We start from the raw sequence: 24,185 nt of genomic DNA, 5'->3' as shown, positions 1-24,185 counted from the left end.
TTATGATATTAACATAGGCACTCCAGCTTTCTTTTGGCCATGTAAGCAGCCGTATCTTTAGCCATACTTTTACTTTTAGCCTATTTTTGTCTTTATATTTAAAGGGTGCTTTTTGTAGGTGAAAATATAGTTGGGTCTTGCTTTTTTGTACACTCTAACCGTCTCTATCTTCTAACTGAAGTATTTACACCATTCACAGTTAACATGATTATTGATAAAGCAGGGTCAAACTTACTATTTGTTTTCTATTTACCCCTGTTTTTTTCTCCTTTATACTATATTCCTATCTTTTTTGTATTGGATATTTTTTATGATTCCATTTTATCTTCTATGTTGGCTTATCAACTGTAACTCTTTGTCTTGCTATTTTAGGTCACAATATAGATCTTTAATTCATCACAGTCTGCTGTCAAGTGATTCCATAATACTTCACACATAACATAAGGACTTGGCAATAGCATACACTTCTTTTTCTACAATCCCAATCTTTATGCTATTGTATCCATATATTTTCTATTTGTATATCTAATACACTTTATATTACATTGTGTTTTCTTTTTTGTTTAAACAGTCATTTATCTTTTAAAGATAATTTACCCAACAGAAAAGGAAATTTCATCTATTTACCATTTCTGATTCTACTCATTCCTTCCTGTAGATCTTGATTTCCATCTGTTACCACTTTCCTTCTGCCTTTAATATTTCTTGTCCTATGTGTTTGCTGGTGATGAATTCTTTCAGCTTTCACATGTCTGGAAACATGTTGATTTTACTTGCATTTATGATAGATGTTTTTAAGAGGCATACAGTTCTGGACATTGTGCGTGTGACTCAGTGGTGTGACTCCATTATCTTCTAGTCTGTGTTGTTTCTGATGAGAAATCTGCTGTCCTCCTTGTTTGTTTCTCATATAAACATGTCCTTTTTCTCTATCTGCTTTTAAGATTTTCTTTTTATCACTGGTTTGAGCAACTTGATTTTGATGTGACATAGTGTAATTTTCTTCATATTTCTTGTGCTTGGGATCCATTGCACCTCCTGGACCTATGCATTTATACTTTTCATTAAATTTAAGGATTTTTTTGGCTACTCTATTGAAATAATTTTTCCGCCATATCCCCTCCCTCCCCTCTTGAAGGGACTCAGATTACCCAGGCATCAGACTGCCTGAAGTCGCCGCACTATTCACAGGTTCTCTTTCCCTTTCTTCCCCCTTCCTTTCTTTTTCCCTTTTTCCCTTGGTGATTTCATTTTGTATAGTCTCTATAGCTGTGTTTTCAAGTTCGTGAATCTTTTTTTCCCTGCAATGTCTAATTTGTCATCAATCACTCCCGGTGTATTTTTTATCTCATAGTTTTAATTTTTAGAAGTTCAACTTTTCTGCTTTCTGTGTCTCTACTTTACTTTTGGATGCATGAAATACAGTTATAATAATAACTTTGAAAAATGTCCTTTTCTGCCAGTTCTAACATGTGTTCGTTCTGGGTTGGTTACAGTTTATTGAGTTTCCTCCTCATCACGGGCCACACTTTCTCACATTCTCTGTGAGCCCGGTAATCTTTGACTGGATGCCAGACAGTGAGAACTCTTCCTGTAGGGCCCCACATGTTTCTGTGTCCCTGTAAATGTCACTGAGCTCTGTCCTAGGGAGCAGTGAGGTCGCGTGGATGGCTTCGCCCTCTTAGGTCTTGCCTCTGTGATCTGTTAGGTCTGGAGGAGGACTCGGTCTCAGACCAGCTATCCCCAGACTGAAGGCACACCCTTCTGAGCCCTCTGCCCACCGTGCCACGGCTTCCAGGTCCCCCGGGCGGGCCGGCAGGAGCAAACACTCGAGTCCTGTGTGAGCGCCAGACCCTGATCGCCTCACTCTCTTGGGTAGTTCTTTCCTGGCCTCGGGCTGTTCTCTCACACACTTGCCTGCAGGTGGCCTGGGTCCTCTCTCCAGCAGCCTGGGTGCCTGTGGGGTCACAGTTTGTTTCCTACATTCCAGGGACCTCTCTCTGTCCTTGCCTGGTGTCCTGGACCTTGAAAACCATTGTCTCATGTTTTTCTGCTATTTTGGTTGCTTCCAGTAAAAATGTAAATTGGGTCCAGTTACCCCACCAGAAATGGAAGCTGATCAAACCACAGTTGGTTTTTATACTATATTTGGTTCCATCTCTTTCCAAGTCAAAGTACTTCCGGTACTTGCCCTGCACCCCTCTCCTCAAGAGGCCAGACGACAGGCCTCCACCAACACGGTCAGGGGTGTGGCTGACTCCTTCTCCACTGGGCCCTGAACCCCAGACCCCACATGACCAGGCCCTGTGCCGGGGGACTCAGGGCTGTGGACAGGGGGACAGAACCCATCCCCCTGGTCGAGGTGGAGATGGGTAAGAGCTGTGATGTCCCTCCAGGGGGCCGGGGCCATGACACAGACAGGCCTCCAGCATGTGTGCTCATTGCCCCAGCAGCCTCGTGCCCTGGGCTAGCCAGGTCTGGGGCATGTAGCTGGTGCACCTCTGAGGCTGGCCAGCAGGGGAGGTCCCCCAAAGACTGCATGGATGGGCCAGAAAAAGAGGTGAAGCAGGGAGCCCTGAGCATCCAGAAGTGGCAAAAGGGTGGAAGTGTGAGGAAGGGCGGCCGGCCCAGCCAGGGGCTGGGAGGAGCAGAGGGCCCAAGCTGGACGTGGGCATGGCCTGTGGCCAGTGCCTCTCCTGCTGAGTCCCTGCCTGGGGCAGGGTGAGAATTGAGAGGCATCCTCACTGCGCTCATCCCTTCCTGAGCATGGTCTGCGTCTTTCTCTGGAAGGTGAGAATGGACGGGTTCTGAAGATCTCAGCGGGCGTCAGGTACGTGCAACTGCCAGCATACTCAGAGGTCAGCTTCTTCAAAGTGGACGGAGACAGCCAAGAGACGCCCGTCCAGAGCCCGCTGTGAGTGACAGGGACCCCAGCCGCGCACCTGCGGGGAGAGGGCTCCTTCCCCCACTCTGGGAGTGATGGCCCAGGACTGCCCTGCCCGGAGGCCCTCCCCACATCCTCCAGGATGCCGTGTCGTGGGGACACAGCCGTGACCCTCAGACATCACGTGCTCTCTCGTGAAGGGGACACAAAGGCACCTTCAGACGGGGAGCTGGGTGGGGCACAGGAGGGAGGGTCGGTGGGGGCTGTGGCGTGCTCCCAGGTGGTCCTGGAGCTAGCCCCCCCTCCTCCCCCTCCTTGCCCTCCCCCCTTTTCCTTTCTACCACCACAGTCTCCAAGTGGCCATCTAGGCCCTTTCTCCTCCCGGCACCAGCCCCTGGGCTGTCATTCGCCCTTGTGACCAGGTGTCAGCAGGGCGTGTTGAGCAGAGCCCGCCTCCCACTCCCTCTGCAGGGGCTTTGAGCACATCACCTATCCACCGTCCAGCCCCACGTCTGGGGGCCCAGAGCCCAGAGCTGCCCTGGAAAGTGCCGGAGCCAACTCACTGCCCGCCAAGGAAGACCTGGAGTCAGCACTGGCATCAGACACCTTGTGTGGCCGGGGGAACACCCCCAACAGCCTGCCTGGCAAGTGGAGTTAACCAACTGGTTGGTGGTGGGTAGCAGCCCTTCGGGTGGGCAGGGGAAACAGCACAGGGCCCTGGAAGAGCCAGGAAGACCCGCCTCGGCCAGAGACCAAGCAGGACCCTGGGCTGCGGGGCCAGTGGCCGGTGGCCTTGGGTTAAAAGGCAGGCTGGGGGCTGCCCATTCGGGGATCCTGACTGCTGGGTGCGTGTCCTGACTGTGCACACCCAGGCCTGTGGTGGGGCAGCGTTACGAGCAGGCCTGGACTGCTGCCTGGCCGTCCTGTGGCCTCCATGTCGCCGCTGATGCAAAGCAAGGTTGTTCTGTCCGTCCGCTGTGTGCCTGGGGGTGGGGCGCGGTCCCAGCTAAGGGTCTCAGAGCTACTTCTGGGTCCGGTGGGCAAACCCCACCAAGGCCAAGACCACCAGGAGGGCTGCGCTCAGCCCGGACGGGACCCCTGGTCGCTCCTGCCGCATAGGCCTCCGTGGCCCCCACCCCATCACCCCACGCCGTGGGGAGTCTTGGTTCTGACTGGTTTTCCAGTGAGTCCACCTCTGCCTGGAGCACATGGCATCTCCACATGCGCCTGGCTCGCAGTCCCATGGGGTGGCCCTGGGCCCAGGTGGAACCCCTGCCCCTGCAGGCCCAGCTGGCGAAAACCTGCTTCTGTCCAATGCCGGTGCTGGAGCTCAGGACTGAATCAGGGTCATCACTGGTTTTTCAGTTCTTTGTGCTCCAGGATACTGACCCCCGCTGCCCGACACGCGTGTTAATGGGGCGGGGAGTTCCTGCCTGGTTGCTGTGCCCTCCACAGGGCCATGAGGGGGGTGGGGAGCTCAGTAGACAGGCTCACATGTGCTTGGGGCTTGCAGGCCTTCACGCTCCCTGCAGCCCTTGAGGGGGGCCCTGTCCCCCCGTTGGGAGGCCAGCCCTGGACACTGCCCGTGGGGCACAGACTTGCAGTGTCCCAGGTCACAGGCAGCAGGTGCTGTAACAATGCAGATGTCCAGACGGAGGCTGGAGAAGGAAGGAGGCTGAGCTGGGTCTGTTCTGTGGGGGCACTGCCAGCCTTAGGGGCAGGCAGGACCCTGAGTGCCTGCGGAGTGACACTCCACTGGGCCAGGGGGTCCACACGGACCCCATTTATGGAAGCACGTCTACACCACCTGCACCGGTACTTACACGTCAGAACTCTGGGTGCCACGCCTTCCCCTTGTAGGGATCTCAGAGCTGTGGGGAGTCTTTGTGGAAGCCGGGTTCCAGAACGTGAGGCTCCTGATGTTTGACGTGAGCACCCATGTCTGCCAGGGTCACTGCGTCCCCCCTGGCCTCGAGTGTCCGGCCCCACTTCATAGGTTTAGGACGCTCGCCGCTGGGTGGGGTGGGCCTCACCCCAGGCTGGCGGGCAGCACCCAAGTAGCGCTGAGATGTTTCCAGCTTTGCTCGGATGTGGGTGTCGAGCTGTGAAAATTGCCTTTGCGGAGACCAAGGGGAGCATGTTTTGTTTTCCAGAACCACTGGGGTTTGCGTGCTGCCCTCCGAGGCTGGCACCGAGCTCTGTAGCCAGCTTGGAGGCTGAGGGTTCTGCCCAACTGGAAGGGCCGGCTCCCTGGCCTGGTGCACCTGGGGAGCAGCCATGAGGCAGGGGCCCTGCTTCTCCACCATTTTTCAGCTGAAACGCTGCGGTCTCCTTTTTCTGTGAACTGAGGGTAAGGGCTGTGCCTCTGGGCCTGCGGCCCCGCTGTGCTCCTGTGCCCACATGGGGTCTGACCGAGCAGGGTGAGGAGGGGCCAGGGGGCGGGCATGCCCTATGGCCGCTCAGCCATGCGGACCAGCCATACCCGAAAACCTGCAGACCCGAGCGGGGGGTCAAAGCCCTGGAAACTGTCCGCGGGGGACAAGGAAGTCGCCGTGCTGGGAGGCGGACAAAGCCTTTCTTAAAAAGTAAAATGGCTTAGTCTAGGCCATTTGAGAAAAGATATCCTTAACTTTTAAGTTTTCTTTTATTCGTTATCCTGAACAAGAGCAAAAGTGTGGCAGCTGGAGGCAGCGTCCACATGTGCACAGGACACCCCTGGGGTCCCTACCTCGTGGTGGGGAACACCTCTCTCGGGACCCAGCTCCCAAGCCCTGCGTGGTCACACTGCCCCTGCCCTGGGGCTTTCTCGCTCGGCCTGGGGCCCCAGCCTTGCCCTGCACCAGACCTTCACGGGGTCCTGCCCACCCTTTTCCGGCTTGCCCCGAGTCAGTTCCGCTGGCCGAGTGCCCCCGGGCGGGTGCAGGGCGTGGGGGCTGACATCAGCTAAGACCACCATGGGCCCTGCTGCCTGCATTTGAAAGTCTCAGGGAATGTCCACTTGTGGCCCCGGGTCAGCAGCCGGGACGTCCCACATGGGCGGGTCTCTGAAGTGCAGGGCACAGGCCACAGCCCAGAGTTTCAGGTGGAAAGACGAGGCCTGGAATAAATTTGACCAGAAAACCTCTGAGCGTCTGTCACTATGGAAGCTAGTGTGACGCCGGCACAGGGAACCCACTGAAATGTGCATAAGCTGCCAGCGGAGCTTCCCTCCATCCAGACCTGGGCAGCCCTAGCCCAGCCCTCATCACGCGGACACCCCAGCTTGCCGGCAGGACCTCCGTGCCTCTCTGTCTGTCCCAGCTGACCATACGTGGGATGGAGCTCATGAAAGTGCCCGCTGGCGTGGCTTCATCCGGGCCAGCGGTGTGCCAGGTGAGCTCTGGCTTCTGCTGATGGCGTGACGGTGCTTCAGCTCCAGCATATTTGCTTCTTACATGACCGCTGAGAGGCGGGGGGTGTCCTCCCATCTCACCAGGGCCCTGTGTCCTCTTTCCCACTCTGCTATTCTGCCATCCTTGGAGCACCACCTCTTGGTCCTGAAGGGCTACAGAGTGCCCGCCGCCGCACCCCTGGTCCAGCTGGCAGGAATGGAGGAGGATAAGCAGCCACGCCCCTTCCCTCCTGAGAAGCTTCCTGGAGGAGCTGCGCCACCGCTGTCTCTGCCTCATTGGCCAGAACTTGGCCATGCGGCCACACCAGGCACAGGGGGATGAGACGTGCAACTTGCTGGTCAGGCCAGGCTCTCTTGCCAGAGAAGAGAGAGAATGGATGTCTGGCATCTTTGCTAAATGGTCTGCCAGCCCAAATGAGAAATCCCATCATCAGCCGGTACTGCTGGGTCCTGCTGGACGGAAGGTGCCCACGGGCAGCTTTGGCCTCCTGCCCCTCCAGGACAAACTGAGGGAGCCGGAGGCTGGCATGTGCCATCCGCATCTCCCTTCAGGAAGCAAGCCCTGTCCGTGACCCCGCCACCCCCTGCCATGCGTCTCACCCTCCACCACACCCCAGGCTCTTAAGGGGAAAATTAATGGGTTGACTGACGTGAAACCGAGACTGGGGGTGGGCATGCTGATTCTGTCAGAGCGCCGGGGGCTGTGGGGACAGCTGAGGCTGCATCAACAAGTCTTAAAGGTCAGGGAGCTAAAGAGGCCCCCAGCCGGGCACTGCAGGCAAGGAGCCCCGTGCCCTGCCCTCCTGCCACAGGCTTGCTCACGGACAGAAAGTGTGCCCTGGAAGAGCGAGCCCCACCCTGGATGGGTGACCCCCCAGGTCCTGAGCAGCAGCCCTGGGGGCAAGAGCAGCCCTCATGTGGCACCTGCAGGGGGTCCCAGCTGGGCTGGCAGAGCAGGACACCTGGCAGGCCCCACCTGCAGCCTTTGTTCTGGAGGCAGTGCTGGGCTGGGCAGCCAGCACAGGTGAGGGGCATTGGCTGGGACCACCTGACAGTGGGGAGGGTGTCCGTTAGGCCAGAAGCCAGGCTGCCCTGGGAAAGGAGGGAGGGAAGGAGACTCCAGGCCTGCCCTAGAGAGAACCAGCTGGCGTGGGGTGACCTCACACTGAGGCGGAGCAGCCTTGTCCTGCATTTAAAGTAATTACGTATGTTTCTGCATGTTCTTGAGCTCGTGTGCTGCCAGCTAAGGGTACACAGAGCAGAGTCCCCAGCGGGCGGGAGCAGCTGCGAGCCCTCAGCGCCTTCCCCGTCCCCTGCGCCCCCACGTTTCCCTGCACAGAAGGATATGTGGCCAGACGCCTTTGCTAGTCAGTTTCAGACCCCAGGTGCTGGAAGTAGAGCTTCTGGGCACAGTGGGGCACAGACAGCTCCCCACCAGCTGGTCAAGGCCGCTGGGATCTCAGCACTGCCCCACAGCCAACTGCCTGTATGGGGCTCAACTGCCCTGGGAGCTCACCCCAGGCCCCAGGCCCTGCTGGGACGAGGCTGCTCAAAGGCTCCCAAGTCCGGTGGGCAATTAAGAAAATATATCCCCTAAAAACCTGGTTTCCGATTCTACAAATAAGTAAAATGAGAGAAAATGCTGTTTCCGTAAGTGTAATGTCTGTAATGGGTGATTGCAAACAGTATTTTATTATTTTGTTGATATGAAATACTTCGGTGGTTTCATTGTTTTTAACTTTCCAATAGATGATTTGCTTCTTGTTGAGAAGAAAAGATGATTTCATAGATGTGACTATTGCCAGATACTCTAAACCCTATTTTGGTTAAATTACAGCACCCAGATTTTGGTAACAAAGCACATTGATTTTATATTCAAAAAGATTTTTATATTTAGTGTCTTAACCTTCTGTAATTCCCACCCACAGCTTTACATGGTAGAACCCTTGCATGTTAATCGTTGTCAGTGGGGTGTCCGCCTCGCCCCTGGTAATTCAGGCCCATTGACTCCTAATGCAGGTGCTGATAATTGCTAGAGGGACTTTGTCAGGCGGGCTGAGCAGGGGTGGTTCAAACAATCCCCTGTAAATTGGATTTGGGAACCTAGGAAACCGAACAGCAGTGAGAACCTCAGATTGCTATTTTTTTAATGCACAAACCCTTCCAGGAAGCACCTCTAGTCGATTTGAGTGGTTCTTCTCCTTCATTTGTTGAACGAATGATTGTATTTATCACATGGGAACCGTCCGTAATGATAAGATGACTTTAAAGATCCAGGCGCCCTTTGCAGCTAAGGTGACGTGGCTCCGGGCACTGCGGAGCGTGCGGCGGAGAGCGTCCGGGCCGGAAACCGCTTCCGTAGTGATGGTCTTTGGTTGATCACAGCAGAAGAGCATTCAAGATCCATATTCTTAAAAGAAATTTTGTGCCATGATTTTCTTGTCTAGGAATCATACGACACGGAGGGAATGTCCTTAAAAAGTATAAAAGGATATCGAGTTGCTGCAGGGGCCAACCCAGTGAGACAGGGCAGTGAACTCTCGCACTAGGGGCATGTCTGCCTGAAGCCCGGCATCAGAGGGCTCGGGGCCGAAGGGGCGCGACTCAACAGTCCAAGCAGATGTGCTGCCAGACCTGAGAGGGACCCCTCCGTTCTGGAGAACAGAACAAAGAAGGCGTCTCTTACAGGCACAGAGGCTTTTTCTGGCCAGATTTTTGGAGGGCTTTTGAAGGGTTGGGTCAGGGAAAAGGTGGGCTTGTGGCTTGCTGCCGTGTCCTCCGGAAAATGCTTGGAGCCTAAGTGAGATGACACCGAGGTCTCTCTGTCTGAGATGGCGGGTATTCAAGAAGACGCACTCCTGTCCGGGTTCTGTCAGAGCCCATGGCCCCTGGAGCGTGAGCTGGGCCTGGGTGGCCATCCCCACAGTTCTCCTGGGCACTGGGCTCGGGGGCTCCAGGGAAGAGCTGCCCATCAGGGCAGAGCACTGACTCCCTGGGGTCTGATGGGTGCACCCCACCATGTCCTGCCTGTAGTCACACCTGGGCCAGGGCCAGGAGCATGTAGCTACCTGTCATGTGTCCTGTGACCACGTGGGATGCTGGAGAACCTCAGGGTCCCCCACGCTGCCCTGAACAACCTATGCTGTTAGGCTCCCGAGAGCACATGTGGTGGAAACCATTGTGAGGAGAGGTTTAGATCCTGGAGAGAAGAAAGGGTGGCAGGCAGCTGGGGGTCCGTCTTGCTTTGCTTTGTTTCCGTCGGAGCTGAAGTCTCACGTGGTGGCAGATCTGTGACCCACAGATGTTTGGGGTCACTACGTGTGCCCTGTGTGCACATGCCTTAAAAGGGCCAACATGCAGGTGACCCAGATGTTCTACCCAGAAACAGCCCCTGCTTGGTCTTCCCTCACCCCCGGTCATGACCCCAGAGGCCCATCCCCAGAGAGGTGTGGGGGGCTCCTTGGGGCGGCAGTGGCACAGTGGGTTCAGTGGTCATGCCAGCAGTGAGGGCACCCTGCCTGGGATGGTGTAACTCTTGGGGGGGGGGGGAATAGGTTCCCAGCTTGGGGCAAATTACCTTTGAAGCCAAAATCAGTCAAAGGGAGAAATAAAGTGGGAGAAACCCGTTTATCACTTACAAGCGGCCATCTACTTCTGCTCGCCCGTGTCTCTTGTGACCTGGCTGCAAAAAAGGACCCCATCAGACCTCTCCAGTCCAGGAATGCCCTCTCTGCCCCTTGTAATCACCTATTGATATAGAGATGCACTAAGGCCAAGCGAAAGATTCTGGAAATATTGCCGTTTTACCCACAGATGGGCCCTCTGCCACATGGCCTTGGGGATCTAGGGCATCTGACGGGCAGGCCCCAGACCACTTAGAACCAGCCAGGGGTAGCGATGTCATCTGTGCCGCAACTTGTGTGTGGTGCTGCAGAGGGGACAGTCCATGGCTGCTGGCAGCTTCTGACATCAGGTGGAGCAGACCCTGTCTGACCAGCCGCCCCTGCACCACCCTGCACCCAGCACCCCATGCCAGCCCTTCTGCTGCCAGTCCAGGTTCCTCATTCTGTGGTTAGCCCCCCCATGTGCTGGCAGTCTATCCTAGGGCTTCATGAGCAGTTTCCGCCCCATGTCATGGAGCCTGCACCACCCTGTCAGCCGTGCTGCTGCCTGTGGGGCTCCGTCCGCGGGATTGCACACAGTGCTGGGGTCAGGCTCTGCACCGGCTGACACGCTGTGCTCCTTGGCTTGCCCTCTGCCCACCGGCAGGGCCACCAGGGTCTCCCAGGACGGTGCAGTCCTGTGATGCCGGAACTGCCTTAGGTGGGGAGACTCCTGGGAGTGCAGGAGGCCAGGACCCAGCTGCAGGCTGCATTGTCTGAAGGTGCCAGGGAGGCATTTGCTCGGGATTGCTGCTGTCCTGTGGGTGTGGGGCAGGCCTGGTGTATCTCCACACATGGGCGAGTGAGTCCACACATATGAGCGCTAAGAGGCAAGAGACCCATACGTGCGTGTGTTAGTGTGTGCGTGCACCAGGTGCAGGGGCCATGTGGGTGCGTGAGTGTGTGCACATGCATGGTAAGGTGTTCTGTGTAGCATGTGTGTTGCTGTGTGCCAGCAAGCAGGTGTGAGGGTGGGAGTTGAGTGTGTGCCCTGCCCCAGGGCTCAGCAAGGTGTGACTCCCTTCCTACACCCATGTCGGGCTGCCACCTCCACAGGGCAAGGAGAGGCAGGCCCCTCGGGGCCGTGGTGTGGCTGGCTGGCTGCCCGCCTGTGTCCTCCAGGGCTGCTGTCCCCAGCAGCACTGTCCCCAGGGCTGGTGGGACCTGCCCAGGAATTCGGCAGTATCCTAGCCTTGCTCTGCCAACCTGTGTTCAAACAGCCTGTCTGTTGTGGGGCAGCCGACTGGAGGCAAGGGGTGGGCGGGGGCATCAGAAACCGACTCTGATCAGCCCCCCAGTCTCAGAGGTCTGCCAGCACGAACACAGCCCCTTTTACGCTCCATCTGCAATTCCGGCACATCAGAGCGCCCAGGGCCAGTCTGCCGACAGCAGAGTGCTCTCGAGGGGGGGCGTCAGGCTGCGTCATGGGAGGGGCGGCCCTGCCCGGTGGCTCTGCACGCGCAGCTCCCGGGAGGCACTTCAGAAGTGGTGCGCCCTCGGGCGCTCAAGTCCTGGGGACACGTGGGGCATCCCTTACTTCCTGAGCGTGAGGGAGGGACGTGCGCCAGTGGGGACAGTGCCTCTGGGCTGTGTTCTGGGCTCCAGCAGAGTAAGAGGAAGTAGTGCTGGGCTCCTACTTGGCGAACGGTGTCGGGGTGCAGAGGCGGGACCCGCTGAGCTCGGCCAGAGGCTGAGGGCCTGTGCGCCCTGGGCCCCCCGCTTCGCGACCGCCGCCAGGACAGCAGGTTCCGGGAGCCAGCCGCACCCACCTCCCCCACCCAAGCCAGGCCATGTGTGCCGTCGCACACCGGGCACCCACACAGACACACCTTTGGAAACTTTGTCATCTGAAAATCTCGTGATAAAAAAGTTAACCAAACCTTGCCCCAGGGGGGAAAGTGGGCCTGCAGTTTCAGATGTGGGGTCCTGTTTCCCCACAGGGTGAATTTCTGTTTCCGGGCTGACTCTCAGGCCCATGTCCCCACTCCGGGTGCAGACGGTGTGGACACACGGGGCCAGGCGGCAGAGGAGTGCCCTTGCGGGGCTCCTGAGGAACACGCAGGTCCAGACCCGTGGGAGGGCACTGTTCCCGCCTCAGGGCACAGAGATCACCCAGACTGGAAACTCGTTGCCCCCACTGGCCGAAAGGGGCCCTGGGGGACTGCAGAGGGGCATGGCTCCTGGGCTGGGGCCGGCTGTCCTCGGCTTCCTCATCTGCAAATAGGGGGGACCTCAGCCCCTCCTCTAGGTCGAGGCGAGGGTTAAGCGTGTGTCAACCGCATGGGAAGAACTTAGCAAAGGATCTGGACCCTGGAGAGTGCTGAGTGACTGTATGGTGGAGGTGACAACAGTCGCAGTGGTGGTGGTGAGACAAAGAACGAGGACCCTCCCGAGGACACCGGGACGAGGCCACGGGAGCGGGAGGCAGGAGGGCGGCACCTTCTGTCCTTGGGGAGTTGGCAGTGAGTGAGGCAGGGAGAGAGGCCCATGCAGGACTCTGTTTGGAGGTGGAGGTGCCCGTGGGAGTGAGAGGCGGGGAGGCTGAGAGGCGGGCAGGGCCCCTCGGAGGCAGGGGGCAACCAGGAGGAGGAGGGCCCCTCAGTCTGGCGTGGGCTGGGAGAGACCCTCTGTGGAGGCCGGATGGAAGTGGGCACGGGATCTGGGCAGAAGGCAGGTGTGAGGAGCCCTGAGCCCCTGGCCGAGGGCAGCTGCAGCCCTGGGGCATGAAGGCCGAGGCAGGGCAGGCCTGGGCACCGCTCAGGTGGGAAAACGAGCTCTCGCTCCTTGTTCTTTATGGAACGAGGCCATCACCACTGTTCCGAATGGAAACAGCATCTGCGTCGGGTGGAATGCTAGCAGCTCCCAGGTCACGTCGGGCTGTTCAGGGAGCTCAGACAGGTGAGAAGGCAGGACCCAGGGTGGGTGTCGGGGCGTGCCTGGGGCCAGCAGCCTTTGACGCCTCAGCCTGTCCCCTCGTGGGACAAGAGCAATGCGCAGTCTCACTAAGGCAGCCATGGCCCCAGAAAGCTGGTAGCTGCTGGAGACCCTCCTCAAGCGCCCAGCTCTCCTGGTTGGGTCACCAAATGCACGTGGAGGAGGTCCCTGGTCAGGGTCCAGGCACCAGGAAGGGGGCACTTGGCCTCTTCCCTCACCTTGCCCACCCCTGGGGTCTCAAGACTGCAGGGTCCCAAGGGTAGGGGTAAGCCAGCTCTGGGCAAAATGACAGGTGTTGGGGAGGGTCTCCGTGTGTGTGAGGGGTCCTCAGAGGTTCTCAGGGGACACTAGAAGCACCCTCTAAGGCAGCACTGACCCCGCAGTGTATTTGGGAAACACCACAAAAAGCATCAAGGCCAAATCTTTGAAGGGCGTCTGTCCTGGGGGTGGCCGCATCCCGGGCCACATTCCCAGGCGGGCACTGGGAGGGCTGGTGAAGAAGGCACACTTGAGTCTTCCTGGGCAGAGAACGAGCTCAGGATCAGCCAGTGCACGCACGTGCGTGTGGGTACATGTATGCGTGGGCCCGTGTGGTGGTGCATGTCCGCATATGTGTGGATGTGTGTGCCTGTGCATGTATGCATGTCCGCGCATGTGAAGAGGCCTCCAGCAGCAGGGAGGAGGGAGCCTGGCCAGTGGGCCCCACACTCTCCTGTGGGGGCCCCACACCCTCCTGCGGGGGCCCCATCGGCAGCTGGCAGACCCTCCAGGCCGGCCCCAGGGCCCCAGCAGGGCAGAGGCTGGCCAGGGGATGTGTGTGTCTCCACTGGACAAACAGAGGGGTGGGTGGGCATGTGGCCTAGAGGGAGCCCTTGCCTGTGGCCCAGGCGGGTGGAGGCCCAGCCCACGTGTCCGTGCTGCATCAGTGCTCTGCCCGGAGCTTGTGTGACCCTGTCTTCCTGGCACACAGCCCGCTGCCTGATTGAGTCTGCCCGAGAGACTGACACCGCGTGTCTGTCACCTCCACGTGTGACAGCCATGTCCCCGAGGGCCAATGACATTTTATTTTTTGATTCATTTAAATGAAGAAAACATTTTGGTCTGTGGCTAGCTGTTCGCCTGGTGAGGCCTGGGCCCTCAGCGGCCGTCAGGCAGTCACGCCCGGCTGTGCGAGGCCTGTGCACTCCAGCAGGCTCTTGCCTGCGCCGCTGTGTCCTACACAGGTGACTGGGGACCCTAACTGAGTTGGCTGTAAAAAGTAATTAATCGACATTTCCCTCCCTGAGAGGTCAAGCTGACGTTCAGGGCTGGCTCAGCTTCCCCGGAGGCCGCACAAAGACCTTCATCTTGCTGATAATTAAAATTGACACAAAGGCTTCAGTAGCTCCTGAAAGCTGGAGTGAGACTCCCGCCCACAGGGCGCAGGGGCCTGTCTTGCAGGCGCACTGGCTGGGATCCTCCCAGGATGCACCAGGACCAGCTCCAGGGGCCCCTGCGGACTAAGGCAGGGCCCTCTGCCAGAACACGGTCCCCTGGGGGACACAGAGCCCAGTTTAGGGGAAGTAACGAATTCAGCAGAGAATTCCATGCCTACGGAAGGAAGCAGCTGGCTTGGGCGGCATGGAAACTCCGGCCCCGAGAACACTGGCCTGTCCCTCATTTCCCGTGAGACTGTCCGGACCTCACCCCGCAGCACCGTCCCAAGGTCTCCCAAGGTCAGAGGCATGAGCAGAGCCAGGGGGGACCAGCGTCTGCAAGGCATAGCGTGCAGCAGGCTCGCGAACCGGGACACAGAGCACTTTGAAAGTGTGGCCCATCCCAGAGGTCCTCAGCCAGGGAAGGTGGATTTGCGCCCGGCTGACTCCATGTGTCGGAGTGCGAGGGATGACCGTGGCCTGGACCCCAGGATGGCAGCCTTGGGGAGACCGCAGCTGGGAGGCATCAGCAGAGGGAGGCATGGAGCCAGCGACGTCGCCCCCACGCTCGGCCTTGCATCCAGAGGGAGGGTGGGGCCTCTCGCTGGCTCAGAGCTGTGTCAGGGCCTGCGAACTGGGCCTGGGGGACCCGGCACTCTGTGTCTGGGAGATGGCGCCTGGCGGTGTCTGCAGGAGGCTGGGGCTGGGCGTGTGGCCCCGGAGGAGGCAAGACCTGGGGGCTCCCCTAGTGATTGTGGTGGTGCTTCTGTGGAAAGTGAGGCACCCCCAGGGGGCTCGGACAGAGGAGAGAGGAGGCCAGCCTGCCCCCAGGGGCGGTGGCCTAATGCTCAGCAGAGGGGCCAGTAGACACAGTGGGAGGGAGGAGGCAGGGGCCACGCTGATGCAGGGCAGCGGATGGTGGTCTGGCAGAGGCACACTGCTCTAGGGGTGGGGGCGCAGGCTGCGGTCGTGGGGCCTGGGTCTTCAACATGCAGAGAAGCCCGTGCCCTCGGTCATCTTGCTCCCCGGCAGGCAGCGCTCCTGGCAGATCACAGACCAAGCAGAGCAGCCCACCCTCCTCTGGGCAGGAGAGCAGATGCCTCGGTGTGTCTCCCTGCCCTTCAGTGAGCTCCCAGTCTCCCTAAGCCCCATGGGAAGCTTCCAGAGATTCTCGAGCGCCCCCACAGCCACCGTGCCATCTCCCCAGCCCACCCCCGGCTGTGCTCCGACACCACCCAGCCCACAGACACCCTGCGCCACAGTCCACACATGGGCCCTGAAAGTGGGTGGCCGTGAGTGAAAGGGCTCACCCAGCTGGCACCCAGCTGGTCCCGACCGCAGAGGCTATGCCCTCTGCTCCCTCTTCCTCTCATCAGCCGCTCCTGTGGGGTCGCGCGTGCTTCCCTGGGCCAGTCCCAGGCCAGGGATGTGGCATGGACTGCAGGATTCAAACGTGCATGCGTCCAGAAGGTTCCCTCCCAGGGCTCTTTTGGTCTGAGCCACTTCGTGTTGGGTCCTCTCACTTGTGACAGAAGGGTCTTGGAGGCACCCCCTCTTTGTCCTCAGATGGTGAATGGCGTGGAGGGAGAGGCCTGTCTGCGAGCCCAGGCCATCTTAAACACCCAGCCTCGGCATTTTTATGCGTGTCATTTGCCGTCCCACGTCCCTGCCCTGCAGTCCGGCCCAGTTGATTTCAGTGGCATTTGTGAGACCAGGGAGAACATGGTGGGCCTAGGTTTCTCCTCTCAAGTGGTGCTGATGACAGGACCTCCACCCCCATAGTGCCCTGAGATCCCGGGAGAACCCACCTGCGGGTGCTTGGCACCAAGTTGGTGCATCGGCTACTGTGCTTGTCAAGCCCCTTCAAACAGCTTGGTGGGACCCTGAGCCAAGGGAGGCAGACGGGTGCTGATTCAACACCGGACGTGCCCGCCTGCCGTGCGCCCTTTGCCCTGGAAGTGGCACTGCAGGTCCAGCCTGAAGCTGCTGCTGTGGAAGGAGCCCGCTATCACATGCTCACCCTGGCGGAGGGTTACTAGGCCACGGAGCTGGGGTCCTCATTGCCCAGAGTTGGCCATAACAGAGGTGGTCAAAGTCAGGGCCTCCTCAGTCGCCGTGGAAGCCGCCGGTGCACCGAGAGATGGAGTTACGCCGTCAGCAGTGCGTTCCCAGCCATTACGCAGGACATAAATAGTGTGTGGATGGCAAAAGCTAATGGAGGGAAGGACATTAAAGAGCGTCCTTGCAGAAGGAAAGACTCCACTTTTTAATGCGCCATCAGGATGAGATCAAGACACCTCTGAGAGAAGTAATTCTCCACCTGTAATTTGGAAATACTGCCGGGCCCGTCTCCTCTCTCCCTGCAGAGGTTTGGCTCCTGGGAAGGGGCCTTAATGCCCACGGTGCCAGGGCCCCATCCAGCAGGGACAAGAGATGCCCTTCCACTCAGCCAGGGCCCCCCAAGGGTCCCCCTATGCTCCATTAGCCCCCCAGCCCACTCTGCCCACCTCCAGCTAGCCCCATTGCCTGGTCCAGCCACCACCCCCAGGCTCGGCCAGCTCCTCCCCAGTGATGTTCATGAGCTGGGCCGGGACCCTCGAGACAGGGCAGTCAGGAAAGCACAGAAGCTGAGCCCCCATGTGTTTGGGAGGTCCTGGGGTCCCAGGTGTCCCCATGCAGTCTCTGCTGTCCACTTTCTGTGCAAAAGAGACAGAGGGTGGGGGCGAGCGGCTGGGGTCACAGCCGTGTCCACAAGTGGGGCAGAGCACGGAACAGTCACCTCCCTCCTCAGGACCCTGGGAAGGGAGGGATGAAGGGAGCCAGGATAGGCAGGGACCCACAGGGAGAGTACCTGCTGCAGTGACAGACGGATGGAGCCCAGCCCCCCACCTTTCTTAGGCACCAGAGGATCTGGGGGTCTCCTGGGGGGCCGTGCCCCCTGTAGGGGTTGGTGGCTGCTGGCAGCTTTGTCCTCACGCTCGTCATGGTGTGCCATCACCCACAGCACGCAGCCAATATGCAGTAGAAAGTCCTCCTCAGGTCACGCTCTTCAGAAGATGCTGGACTCTGCTGGGCACAGCACGGGGCCTCCGACCTGGGGGCTGTGCAGGCTCTGCGCCGGACGCCAGGGCCTCAGATAGCAGGGCATGTGTCCAGGAGACCCAGCTCCAAAGCATCAGCCTGCCAGGCCCTGAAGGGGGCCCCAGCCATGGGTCCCAGAGCACACCAGCTCCGAGCCCTCTCTGTCCCCAGCCTGGCCACTCACCTAGGGTTGGGCAGCAGGCACAGACCCCAGATCCCAGGCCCACACAGCTGCTGTGCCCCAGCCACCTCAGCCTCAGGAGACACAACAGAGAGGCTATGTGGAGGGTCCTGAATGATCTTTGCTTCATGATGCTTAAAGGGCCTTTCTCTTCTTTCTGGAAAAACCTCTCCCCCGCAGCCAGGAGACACAAACCCGGCCAGCCTGAGGACTGTCAGCGCGTGGAAAACGGCTGTGCCCGGTTCTTGGACATCCGCCTTGGGCCCTGTCCACCTGCATACCACCCTGTCTTCTTCTTCGATGGCTTCCCCCAGGTAGGGGCAGGGAGACCCCCTGTGGCTCAGCCCACTGCTGCCCAACACCAATGCCGATGTTCCTCTGAACCCCACTGGCCCCTTCCAGAAGGCAGGCAGCGGACCCAGAGGCAGCCCGGGCAAGACGATGGCCGCCGAGCAGGACCCTCCAGGAGGCAGCAGGTAGGAGGGACCGAACCCACTCACGGTCTTTGGGGGCTGGTCTGGCCTCCCCACCAGCTGGGCTGCACGTGGGGACTCCCAGAAGCCCACATTCATAGGCGGGGTACCGCACGTCTCACACCTGCCTCAGTTTCTTCTGGGTGTACATACCGCGGACACATCAAGGCTGCCAGTGTGGAGAACAGGCCGGGTGGGGCCCCGAAGGGGCAGGGCCTGGTCCACACCAGCCAGCCCCTCCCGTGTCCCCATGGCCGCCAGCACACGGCAGGCAGAGCAGAGAGGGCTGCTTCCTGCAGAGGACGGCTGGCAGGGAGGCCACCTGCCTGAGGGACCCGCCGCGAGCGTGCCCAGGGCTGGGAGGGCGCCCTGGAGCTGCGGCCCAGACTGTGCCAGGTTGCTGCAGTCCTGCCCCTTGGGCTGCAGCTCGCCTGTCCTACAGAAGGGGAGACAGGTTCATCCAAATCGAGTTTGGGTTCTTGTCTGACAAACCGAGAAGGCCGTGGGGAGGCGAGCAGACCCTGGGCCTCATCGCCCCTCCTCAGCTGTGCTCTCTGCAGCCCTCGGCCCTGCCAAGGGGAGGCTGAATCCTAGAGAGCCTGTCCCGGCCACTGCCTGCGGGAGAAACATGTCTCCACCAAGCCACACGCCGCAAGGGCTCGGGCGGCCCCTGCAGGCCCCAAGCCCTGGGCTGCCCTGGGGCCCCGCTGCTCCCTGCCTCCCTGCCACCCTGTGCTTCAGAAGCTGTGCGCACAACCCCGACTGCGCCGGAAGTAGGATGTCCTGGTGATGTGCATGCAGACCGGGAGGAAAACACCCCCTTTCGGTAGATGAGCTGCCTCTCCATGGTGGGGTATACACCAGGCCCTCGTGGAGGGGCACCAGGCGTCTGAGATGCCCACCTGCTCCCTGCTACCAAGGCCAGGCCTCTGACCGGAGCAGGAGGCCCCGCCAGTGACATCAGCCAAGGTCTGCATGTTGCGTGCTCACGCTGCCTGGGAGGCATGTGTCTTTCGTCACACAGTTCAGTGGCACGTGTTGAAATAGCCGTACAGCACAGCAGAGGCCCATGGGCGCAGACCCAATGACAAAACGCTAGGAAAATAAGAAATTCAGTAGCAGCGGGAAGAGGGCTGGCGGCTCCTCTGGAGCTGCCGCCGCCTGCCGACACACCCTTCAATCAGATGGCTCATCGCTGACGCCTGGGGGCGTGGGAGGAGCCGGGACACTGGGAGGCTGGCACGGGGTCGGCAGGCTGAGAAGCCTTCGGTCCCACTAGGAGCAGGAGCCGGGCTGAGCCACTTTCTGCAGAGGTGCCCCCCCTGTGCTGCTCTGAGTCACACTTGTGAATTAAACACGAAGCTGGTTCCGCACGACTGGAGGAGCGCAGACTAAAAAATAGCCAGGATCCTGCTACGCCCAGAGAGCCCACACTTGCCAAGGTTTCAGTCTTGCCAATGCATGTGAGAAACATGAGCTGAAACACACCAGGAATGGCCCACACGGACGTGCGCAGACCCAAGGCCCAGGGGCAGTTTCTGCCTGACTTCATAGCTGCCAGCTGATGCTGAAACATCCTCTTCCGCCAAAGTGGCCAGCCCACCCTGCCGCCCTGCCAGCGCCACCGAGGGGCTTCAAGGTGCCGGAGATCATGGCCTCCTGCGGGGAGCCAGGTGCCTTAGAATGCCCCACAGCCAGGGCTTCTGCCCACCTGCATGCTCTGCCCAGCCCACGTCTGGGGGCCTCCAGGCTAGGGCCTCGAGGTGGGGGTGGATGGCTGAGGGTGAGGAGCCCGTCTCCCCTGAGCCCATGTTTCCAAATACAGACATCCTGGAGAGAGATTTGAACCCCCAAATTTCTTACAGCTCCCGCTAGCCACCCCCAGATCGCTTTCAGAGCTCCCTCAGGGTCTAGAGCCACTGGTGAGACAGATCATGCCCGTGGCTTTGCAAACCCAGGCCTCCCTGCCGCACCAGGGGGTGCCTGCAGCCAAGCCACCCTTCCCCTCAGACACCACCACTGCGCCCACCCAGACACCCCATGTCAGGGCACCGGCCGCAGGACTCACCTCAGGGTTCCCTGCCTCTGTGCCCCCAAGGCCCCTCCCCATCTGGGTGTTTATGTGCCCCCACCCCACCCAGGGAACAGCATGGGGAAGCCTGCTGAGACCCCCAGCACCCACGCAGTGCCTCCGCCAGCTCTCCCTCGGAGATGTGGCCCGTCCTGCCCCGCACCCCTGCCCCACACCAGCTTCCTTACTCGGGTTCGGGCCTCACTCCTGTGCCAGTGTCCAAACTGGCTCCTGACCCTAAGGCCCCCCTCTGGGAGCTCCATGGAAACCAGCCTTTTCTGCAAGCCGGTTGTGGCAAATCAGAAGCAACCTGGGGTTGCCGGCAACTGTCTAGTTTGCATTAGGAAATCCTTGCTGAGTTGTGGACCTACAGTTCCCGGCGGGGTCCACCCCTGGGGGCCAGGGCGCTGAGAAGGGCTCTCATCTGTGACTCAGCCAAGGTGGGGGCAAGGGGTGAGGCGCGCCGACACCCACAGCCAGGCCCCAGCCAGGGCTCTTGTGGGGACGGGCCCTGGAGGGGTTCCTGCCGTGGGGCAGCCCTTGGGCTTTCTGCCTGGAATGTTCTCGCCACCCCAGCCCCAGTTCAGCATGTGGTGGGCTCTCCCGCTTGCTGAGGACCTGCTAGGATGCCATCCAGCTTCCTGGGGAGGCTCGGCAGGCTCCGGTTGCCATCACTGCAGACCCCTCTTTCTGTATCGGGGAGCCAAAGGGCTGGGCCTGTTGGGCCACTGAGTTGGGGCAGGGCTGACTCAGGCGAACACAGCGGCCACAGTGCCCACCCCACCAGCCTGCCCTGCCCCTCAGCCCACTGCAGGGGCAGCTGTTTGTCAGCTGGTTCCCGGTCTGCCTCCCTAGCTCTGGACTGAGCTCCCTGGAGCGGAGTCCACACATGGGGGCCAGCCACGGTTCTCACCATGGGGCAACAAGGGGCTGTGTCCACACCAAGTCCCAGGGACCCAGAGCCGAGACCCTGGTAGCAGCACAGCCACCCCAGGCTGCAGGCCACCCTCCACCTTGCCTACCCCCCAGCAAACCCGGAGCTGCACCCCTGGGCCGTTCTCACTCTGTCTCACAAGTCTCCGGGACTTCGCTGAGGATGTGGGTATCGGCAGAAGCTATTTAGAAACTGCTAGAAATGTGCCTCCTGCTTGTTGTTCCAAATCTCAGGCCAGTTGGCAGACACTTGCTCGATAGACAAGGTTCCCGAGTGTTAACCACTTCCGTGGGAGTGAGATGCAAGAGTGTGCACTGCTTCCCCGCCCAGGACCCACCGTGCCGGCCGCCCGAGGGCAGGCAGCAGGGATGCATGGCCCTCACATCTTGCCCACAAGTGTGCAGCGACGTGAGCAGTTCCTCCTGCCCTCCAGCCCCACGCCCAGCGGCCCGAGTCTGGGACCCTGCACACAGGCAGCTGAGTGGTCTGTGTGGCATCCAACACCAGGATGCAGAGCTCCTGCCGGCAGGGGACCAGCAGGGCCACTGGGCTGACGCGCTGGCCCCAGCCATGGGCTTCCAGGCCCAGGGAGGGCAGGCAGGAGAGGCGATTGGGTTCAGGTGGCTGCAGGAGTGGCCAGATGGCCGGGTGGGGGCTGGGGCTGCTGACACGGAGGCCTCGGGCCCGTCGCCCCTCCGCCTCCTCTCACTGCGATCCCGCGTGGCCCCACAGACAGGACCCACCTTTGGGGTCAGCCAGGGGCCCCTGGAGAGACAGCCTCACCGACGCTTCTGCCCCCAGGTCACCTGTGTGCCCTCACTGTCCCCTCTGCCTGGTGACCCCTCAAAGCCACAGAAAATCTCTTGTCTGCTCATTTGCTCACCTGGTGGCACCAGCCTTCCCAGTCACTGCCCAGGAGGCACACACAGCGGAAGTGACGGAGCCTCCTGCCCCACCCTGTGGCCCAGAGCCCACCGCAGGCTCAGTCACATGGGCAGGTAGGGGTTCTGCAGAAACCGTTGCCTTCTGTTCCAACTTCAAGCATAATTCTGCAATATCTTCTTTAACTCAGAAAAATCACTTTTGTGCTTTTGGGTAGGGGTGTCCCTCAGCATGGGGTGGGCCTATGGGCACAGGGACTGGCCTCAGCCTTCCCAGAGCCCAGCCAGCGGCCTGCCAGGCCTGTGCTGACACCCTGCAGACACACTCTGACCGTTTGCCTCAGGGATAGATGCCCACCCTGGGAAGGGGACACCCAGGTACAGCCAAGGGCAGAGGGGCCACCCCCATCCCCCACGGGGCCCCTCACTACACAGACCCCACCACGTGGAGGGGGCGAGGCCGGCAGAGAGCCAGCTAGGGAGGACCCTGTGCATGGATGACGAGGGAGGAGCCGTTCAGGGTCTGGGGCCAGTCCTGGTGACACAGAAAGGGTGTGGCCCCACTGGGCTCCGTCTCCTCCTTGGGGACAGCGTGCGGGGGACCTGGCTCTTCCCTCTTGTCACGTAAGTGTCTCCTCTGAGTCTCAAAGTCTGGTTGCTCAGTCGCCGCCTCCCCACAGGCAGGTGGGCCTGCTTGAGTCTCCCAACAACCCCTGGAGCCAGACCAGCCAGTGCCAGGGGAGACCCTGTGGACAGGGCGGCCCCTCTCTGCAGACTTGGGACCTGGAGGTCAGTGGCGGGCATGCATGTGGTGCTGGTTTTCCCAGGAGAGCACAGCTCCCACCTCGGGCCTCTTGCAGCCTTCCTGTGGGGACATTCCTGGCATGTTACAGAATCTTACAACGTGACACAGAGCCCTGTCAGTTCCTGAATGATGTGAAATTGTGTCAGCTGCAAAAAATGGACTCGATTCCGTAAATGCGTCCGTGAGCTTGCTGACCACATGTGAGGATGCCTTTGGAATGGGGCAGCACATGGGTCTGGCCGCGTTTTCCCCAGAACTCCCAAATGCCTGCTTCGTGATAGGCAGATGCCACAGCCTGCAGACCAGCCACCCTGGAAGAGACCCTCACCTCAGCCTGGTGATGCATGCGGGAAGATGGCAGCTTGACTTTGCCCGTGAGCGCTCACCAACGGCTCAGCGGAGGCCCGGCCTGAAGCCTGCCGCACGCCGTCCGCACCCCTCCCCCTGGATCACGCGGAGAAAGATGGGCTTAATTAAGACTTCGTGATCGGCCATTTAATCAGTCATTAGGCCAACACAGATGGAGCCAATTAATGTTTTTTACATGAATGGATAGTTGATGCTTACAGCACCCCCGCCCCCACACGGGGCCACCAGTTGTAGCTGAACATCTTACGCAAACCTTTGTCCCCCAAGCCTGCAAGGCTCCTCACCTACTCCAACCTGGGGTGGCAGGACAGCTCGTCTGCCATGCTCAGAACTGGGGGTGCCACTTTCCTGTGGTCCCACCTCTGTCAGCCCCACTGGGACCTGGAGGTGTCCCACCCAGGAAGTGCCAGGGTCAGTGGGTCCCGGTGAGGACAGGTTGGGGGTGGTGACCTGTCCTTCCTCTGAGCGCCAGCCCTGCAGGAGTGCAGGGCCCAGCGGGGCAGGCCAGCCCGGGAGGGGCCAGGGCTGGGGATGCGCCCGGAAGCCCAGTTTGTGTAGCGAGGCCAGACCCAGGCCTGCAGAACAGAGGCCCTGATGGAGGCTCACCCACACTGTGGACATGGGGACGCAGCCTCCATCTCCCCTCCGGTCTGCCCAGCACCTGCCCCCTCTGGCCCAGGAGCCCTGCAGCCCACCGCTGCCGGCCTTCCATCGTGCCAGCCACCCCAGCCCCAATTCTGGACGCTCTCTCGCCCTCTCCACCCCCACTGTGCTCCACACAGGTCTCAGCCTCGGGGCGGAGGGCAAATGCTTCTGACCTGAGTGTCAGATGGCCCATGGGGGGCCCAGGGTGCAGTCCACAGCCCCCCCATCTTCTGGCACCCCTCCAGCTCACCTGCACCCCACCCAGTTCTACACACACTGCCCTCTAGCCTTTGGCATGTGCCAGCCCCTCGGCACGGCCTGCCACCTGTATCGCCAGGGAGAAGCTCAGGACTTTTCCCCGTGGCGGGCCTGCTGTGGGACAGCCCAGTGTGGGCCACGGGGGTTCTCCCCGGTGGGCCTGGAGCAGTGCCCCGGGCGCTGAGAGCTCCCTGGACAGCA

General features: G+C 60.0%; 1 protein-coding gene across 7 annotated transcripts in view; it reads left to right on the top strand.

Moving 5' to 3' along the window:
- Nucleotides 1–24,185, top strand: part of MORN1 (MORN repeat containing 1) — a 48,806-nt gene that overhangs the window by 17,435 nt on the left and 7,186 nt on the right. For all 7 annotated transcript variants that reach the window (XM_036999983.2, XM_073233030.1, XM_073233032.1 and 4 more), the window contains 4 exons: nucleotides 2,791–2,914; nucleotides 3,356–3,528; nucleotides 17,729–17,862; nucleotides 17,951–18,024. In XM_036999983.2, the coding sequence (XP_036855878.2) occupies nucleotides 2,791–2,914; nucleotides 3,356–3,528; nucleotides 17,729–17,862; nucleotides 17,951–18,024 (505 nt within the window). The remainder of the gene's footprint in view (nucleotides 1–2,790; nucleotides 2,915–3,355; nucleotides 3,529–17,728; nucleotides 17,863–17,950; nucleotides 18,025–24,185) is intronic.

This window comes from Manis javanica, chromosome 4 (genome assembly GCF_040802235.1).
Source record: "Manis javanica isolate MJ-LG chromosome 4, MJ_LKY, whole genome shotgun sequence".
Lineage (NCBI taxonomy): Eukaryota > Metazoa > Chordata > Mammalia > Pholidota > Manidae > Manis > Manis javanica.
The sequence above is the reverse complement of the archived record's forward strand: the minus strand, read 5'-3'. Positions and strand labels throughout refer to the sequence as shown.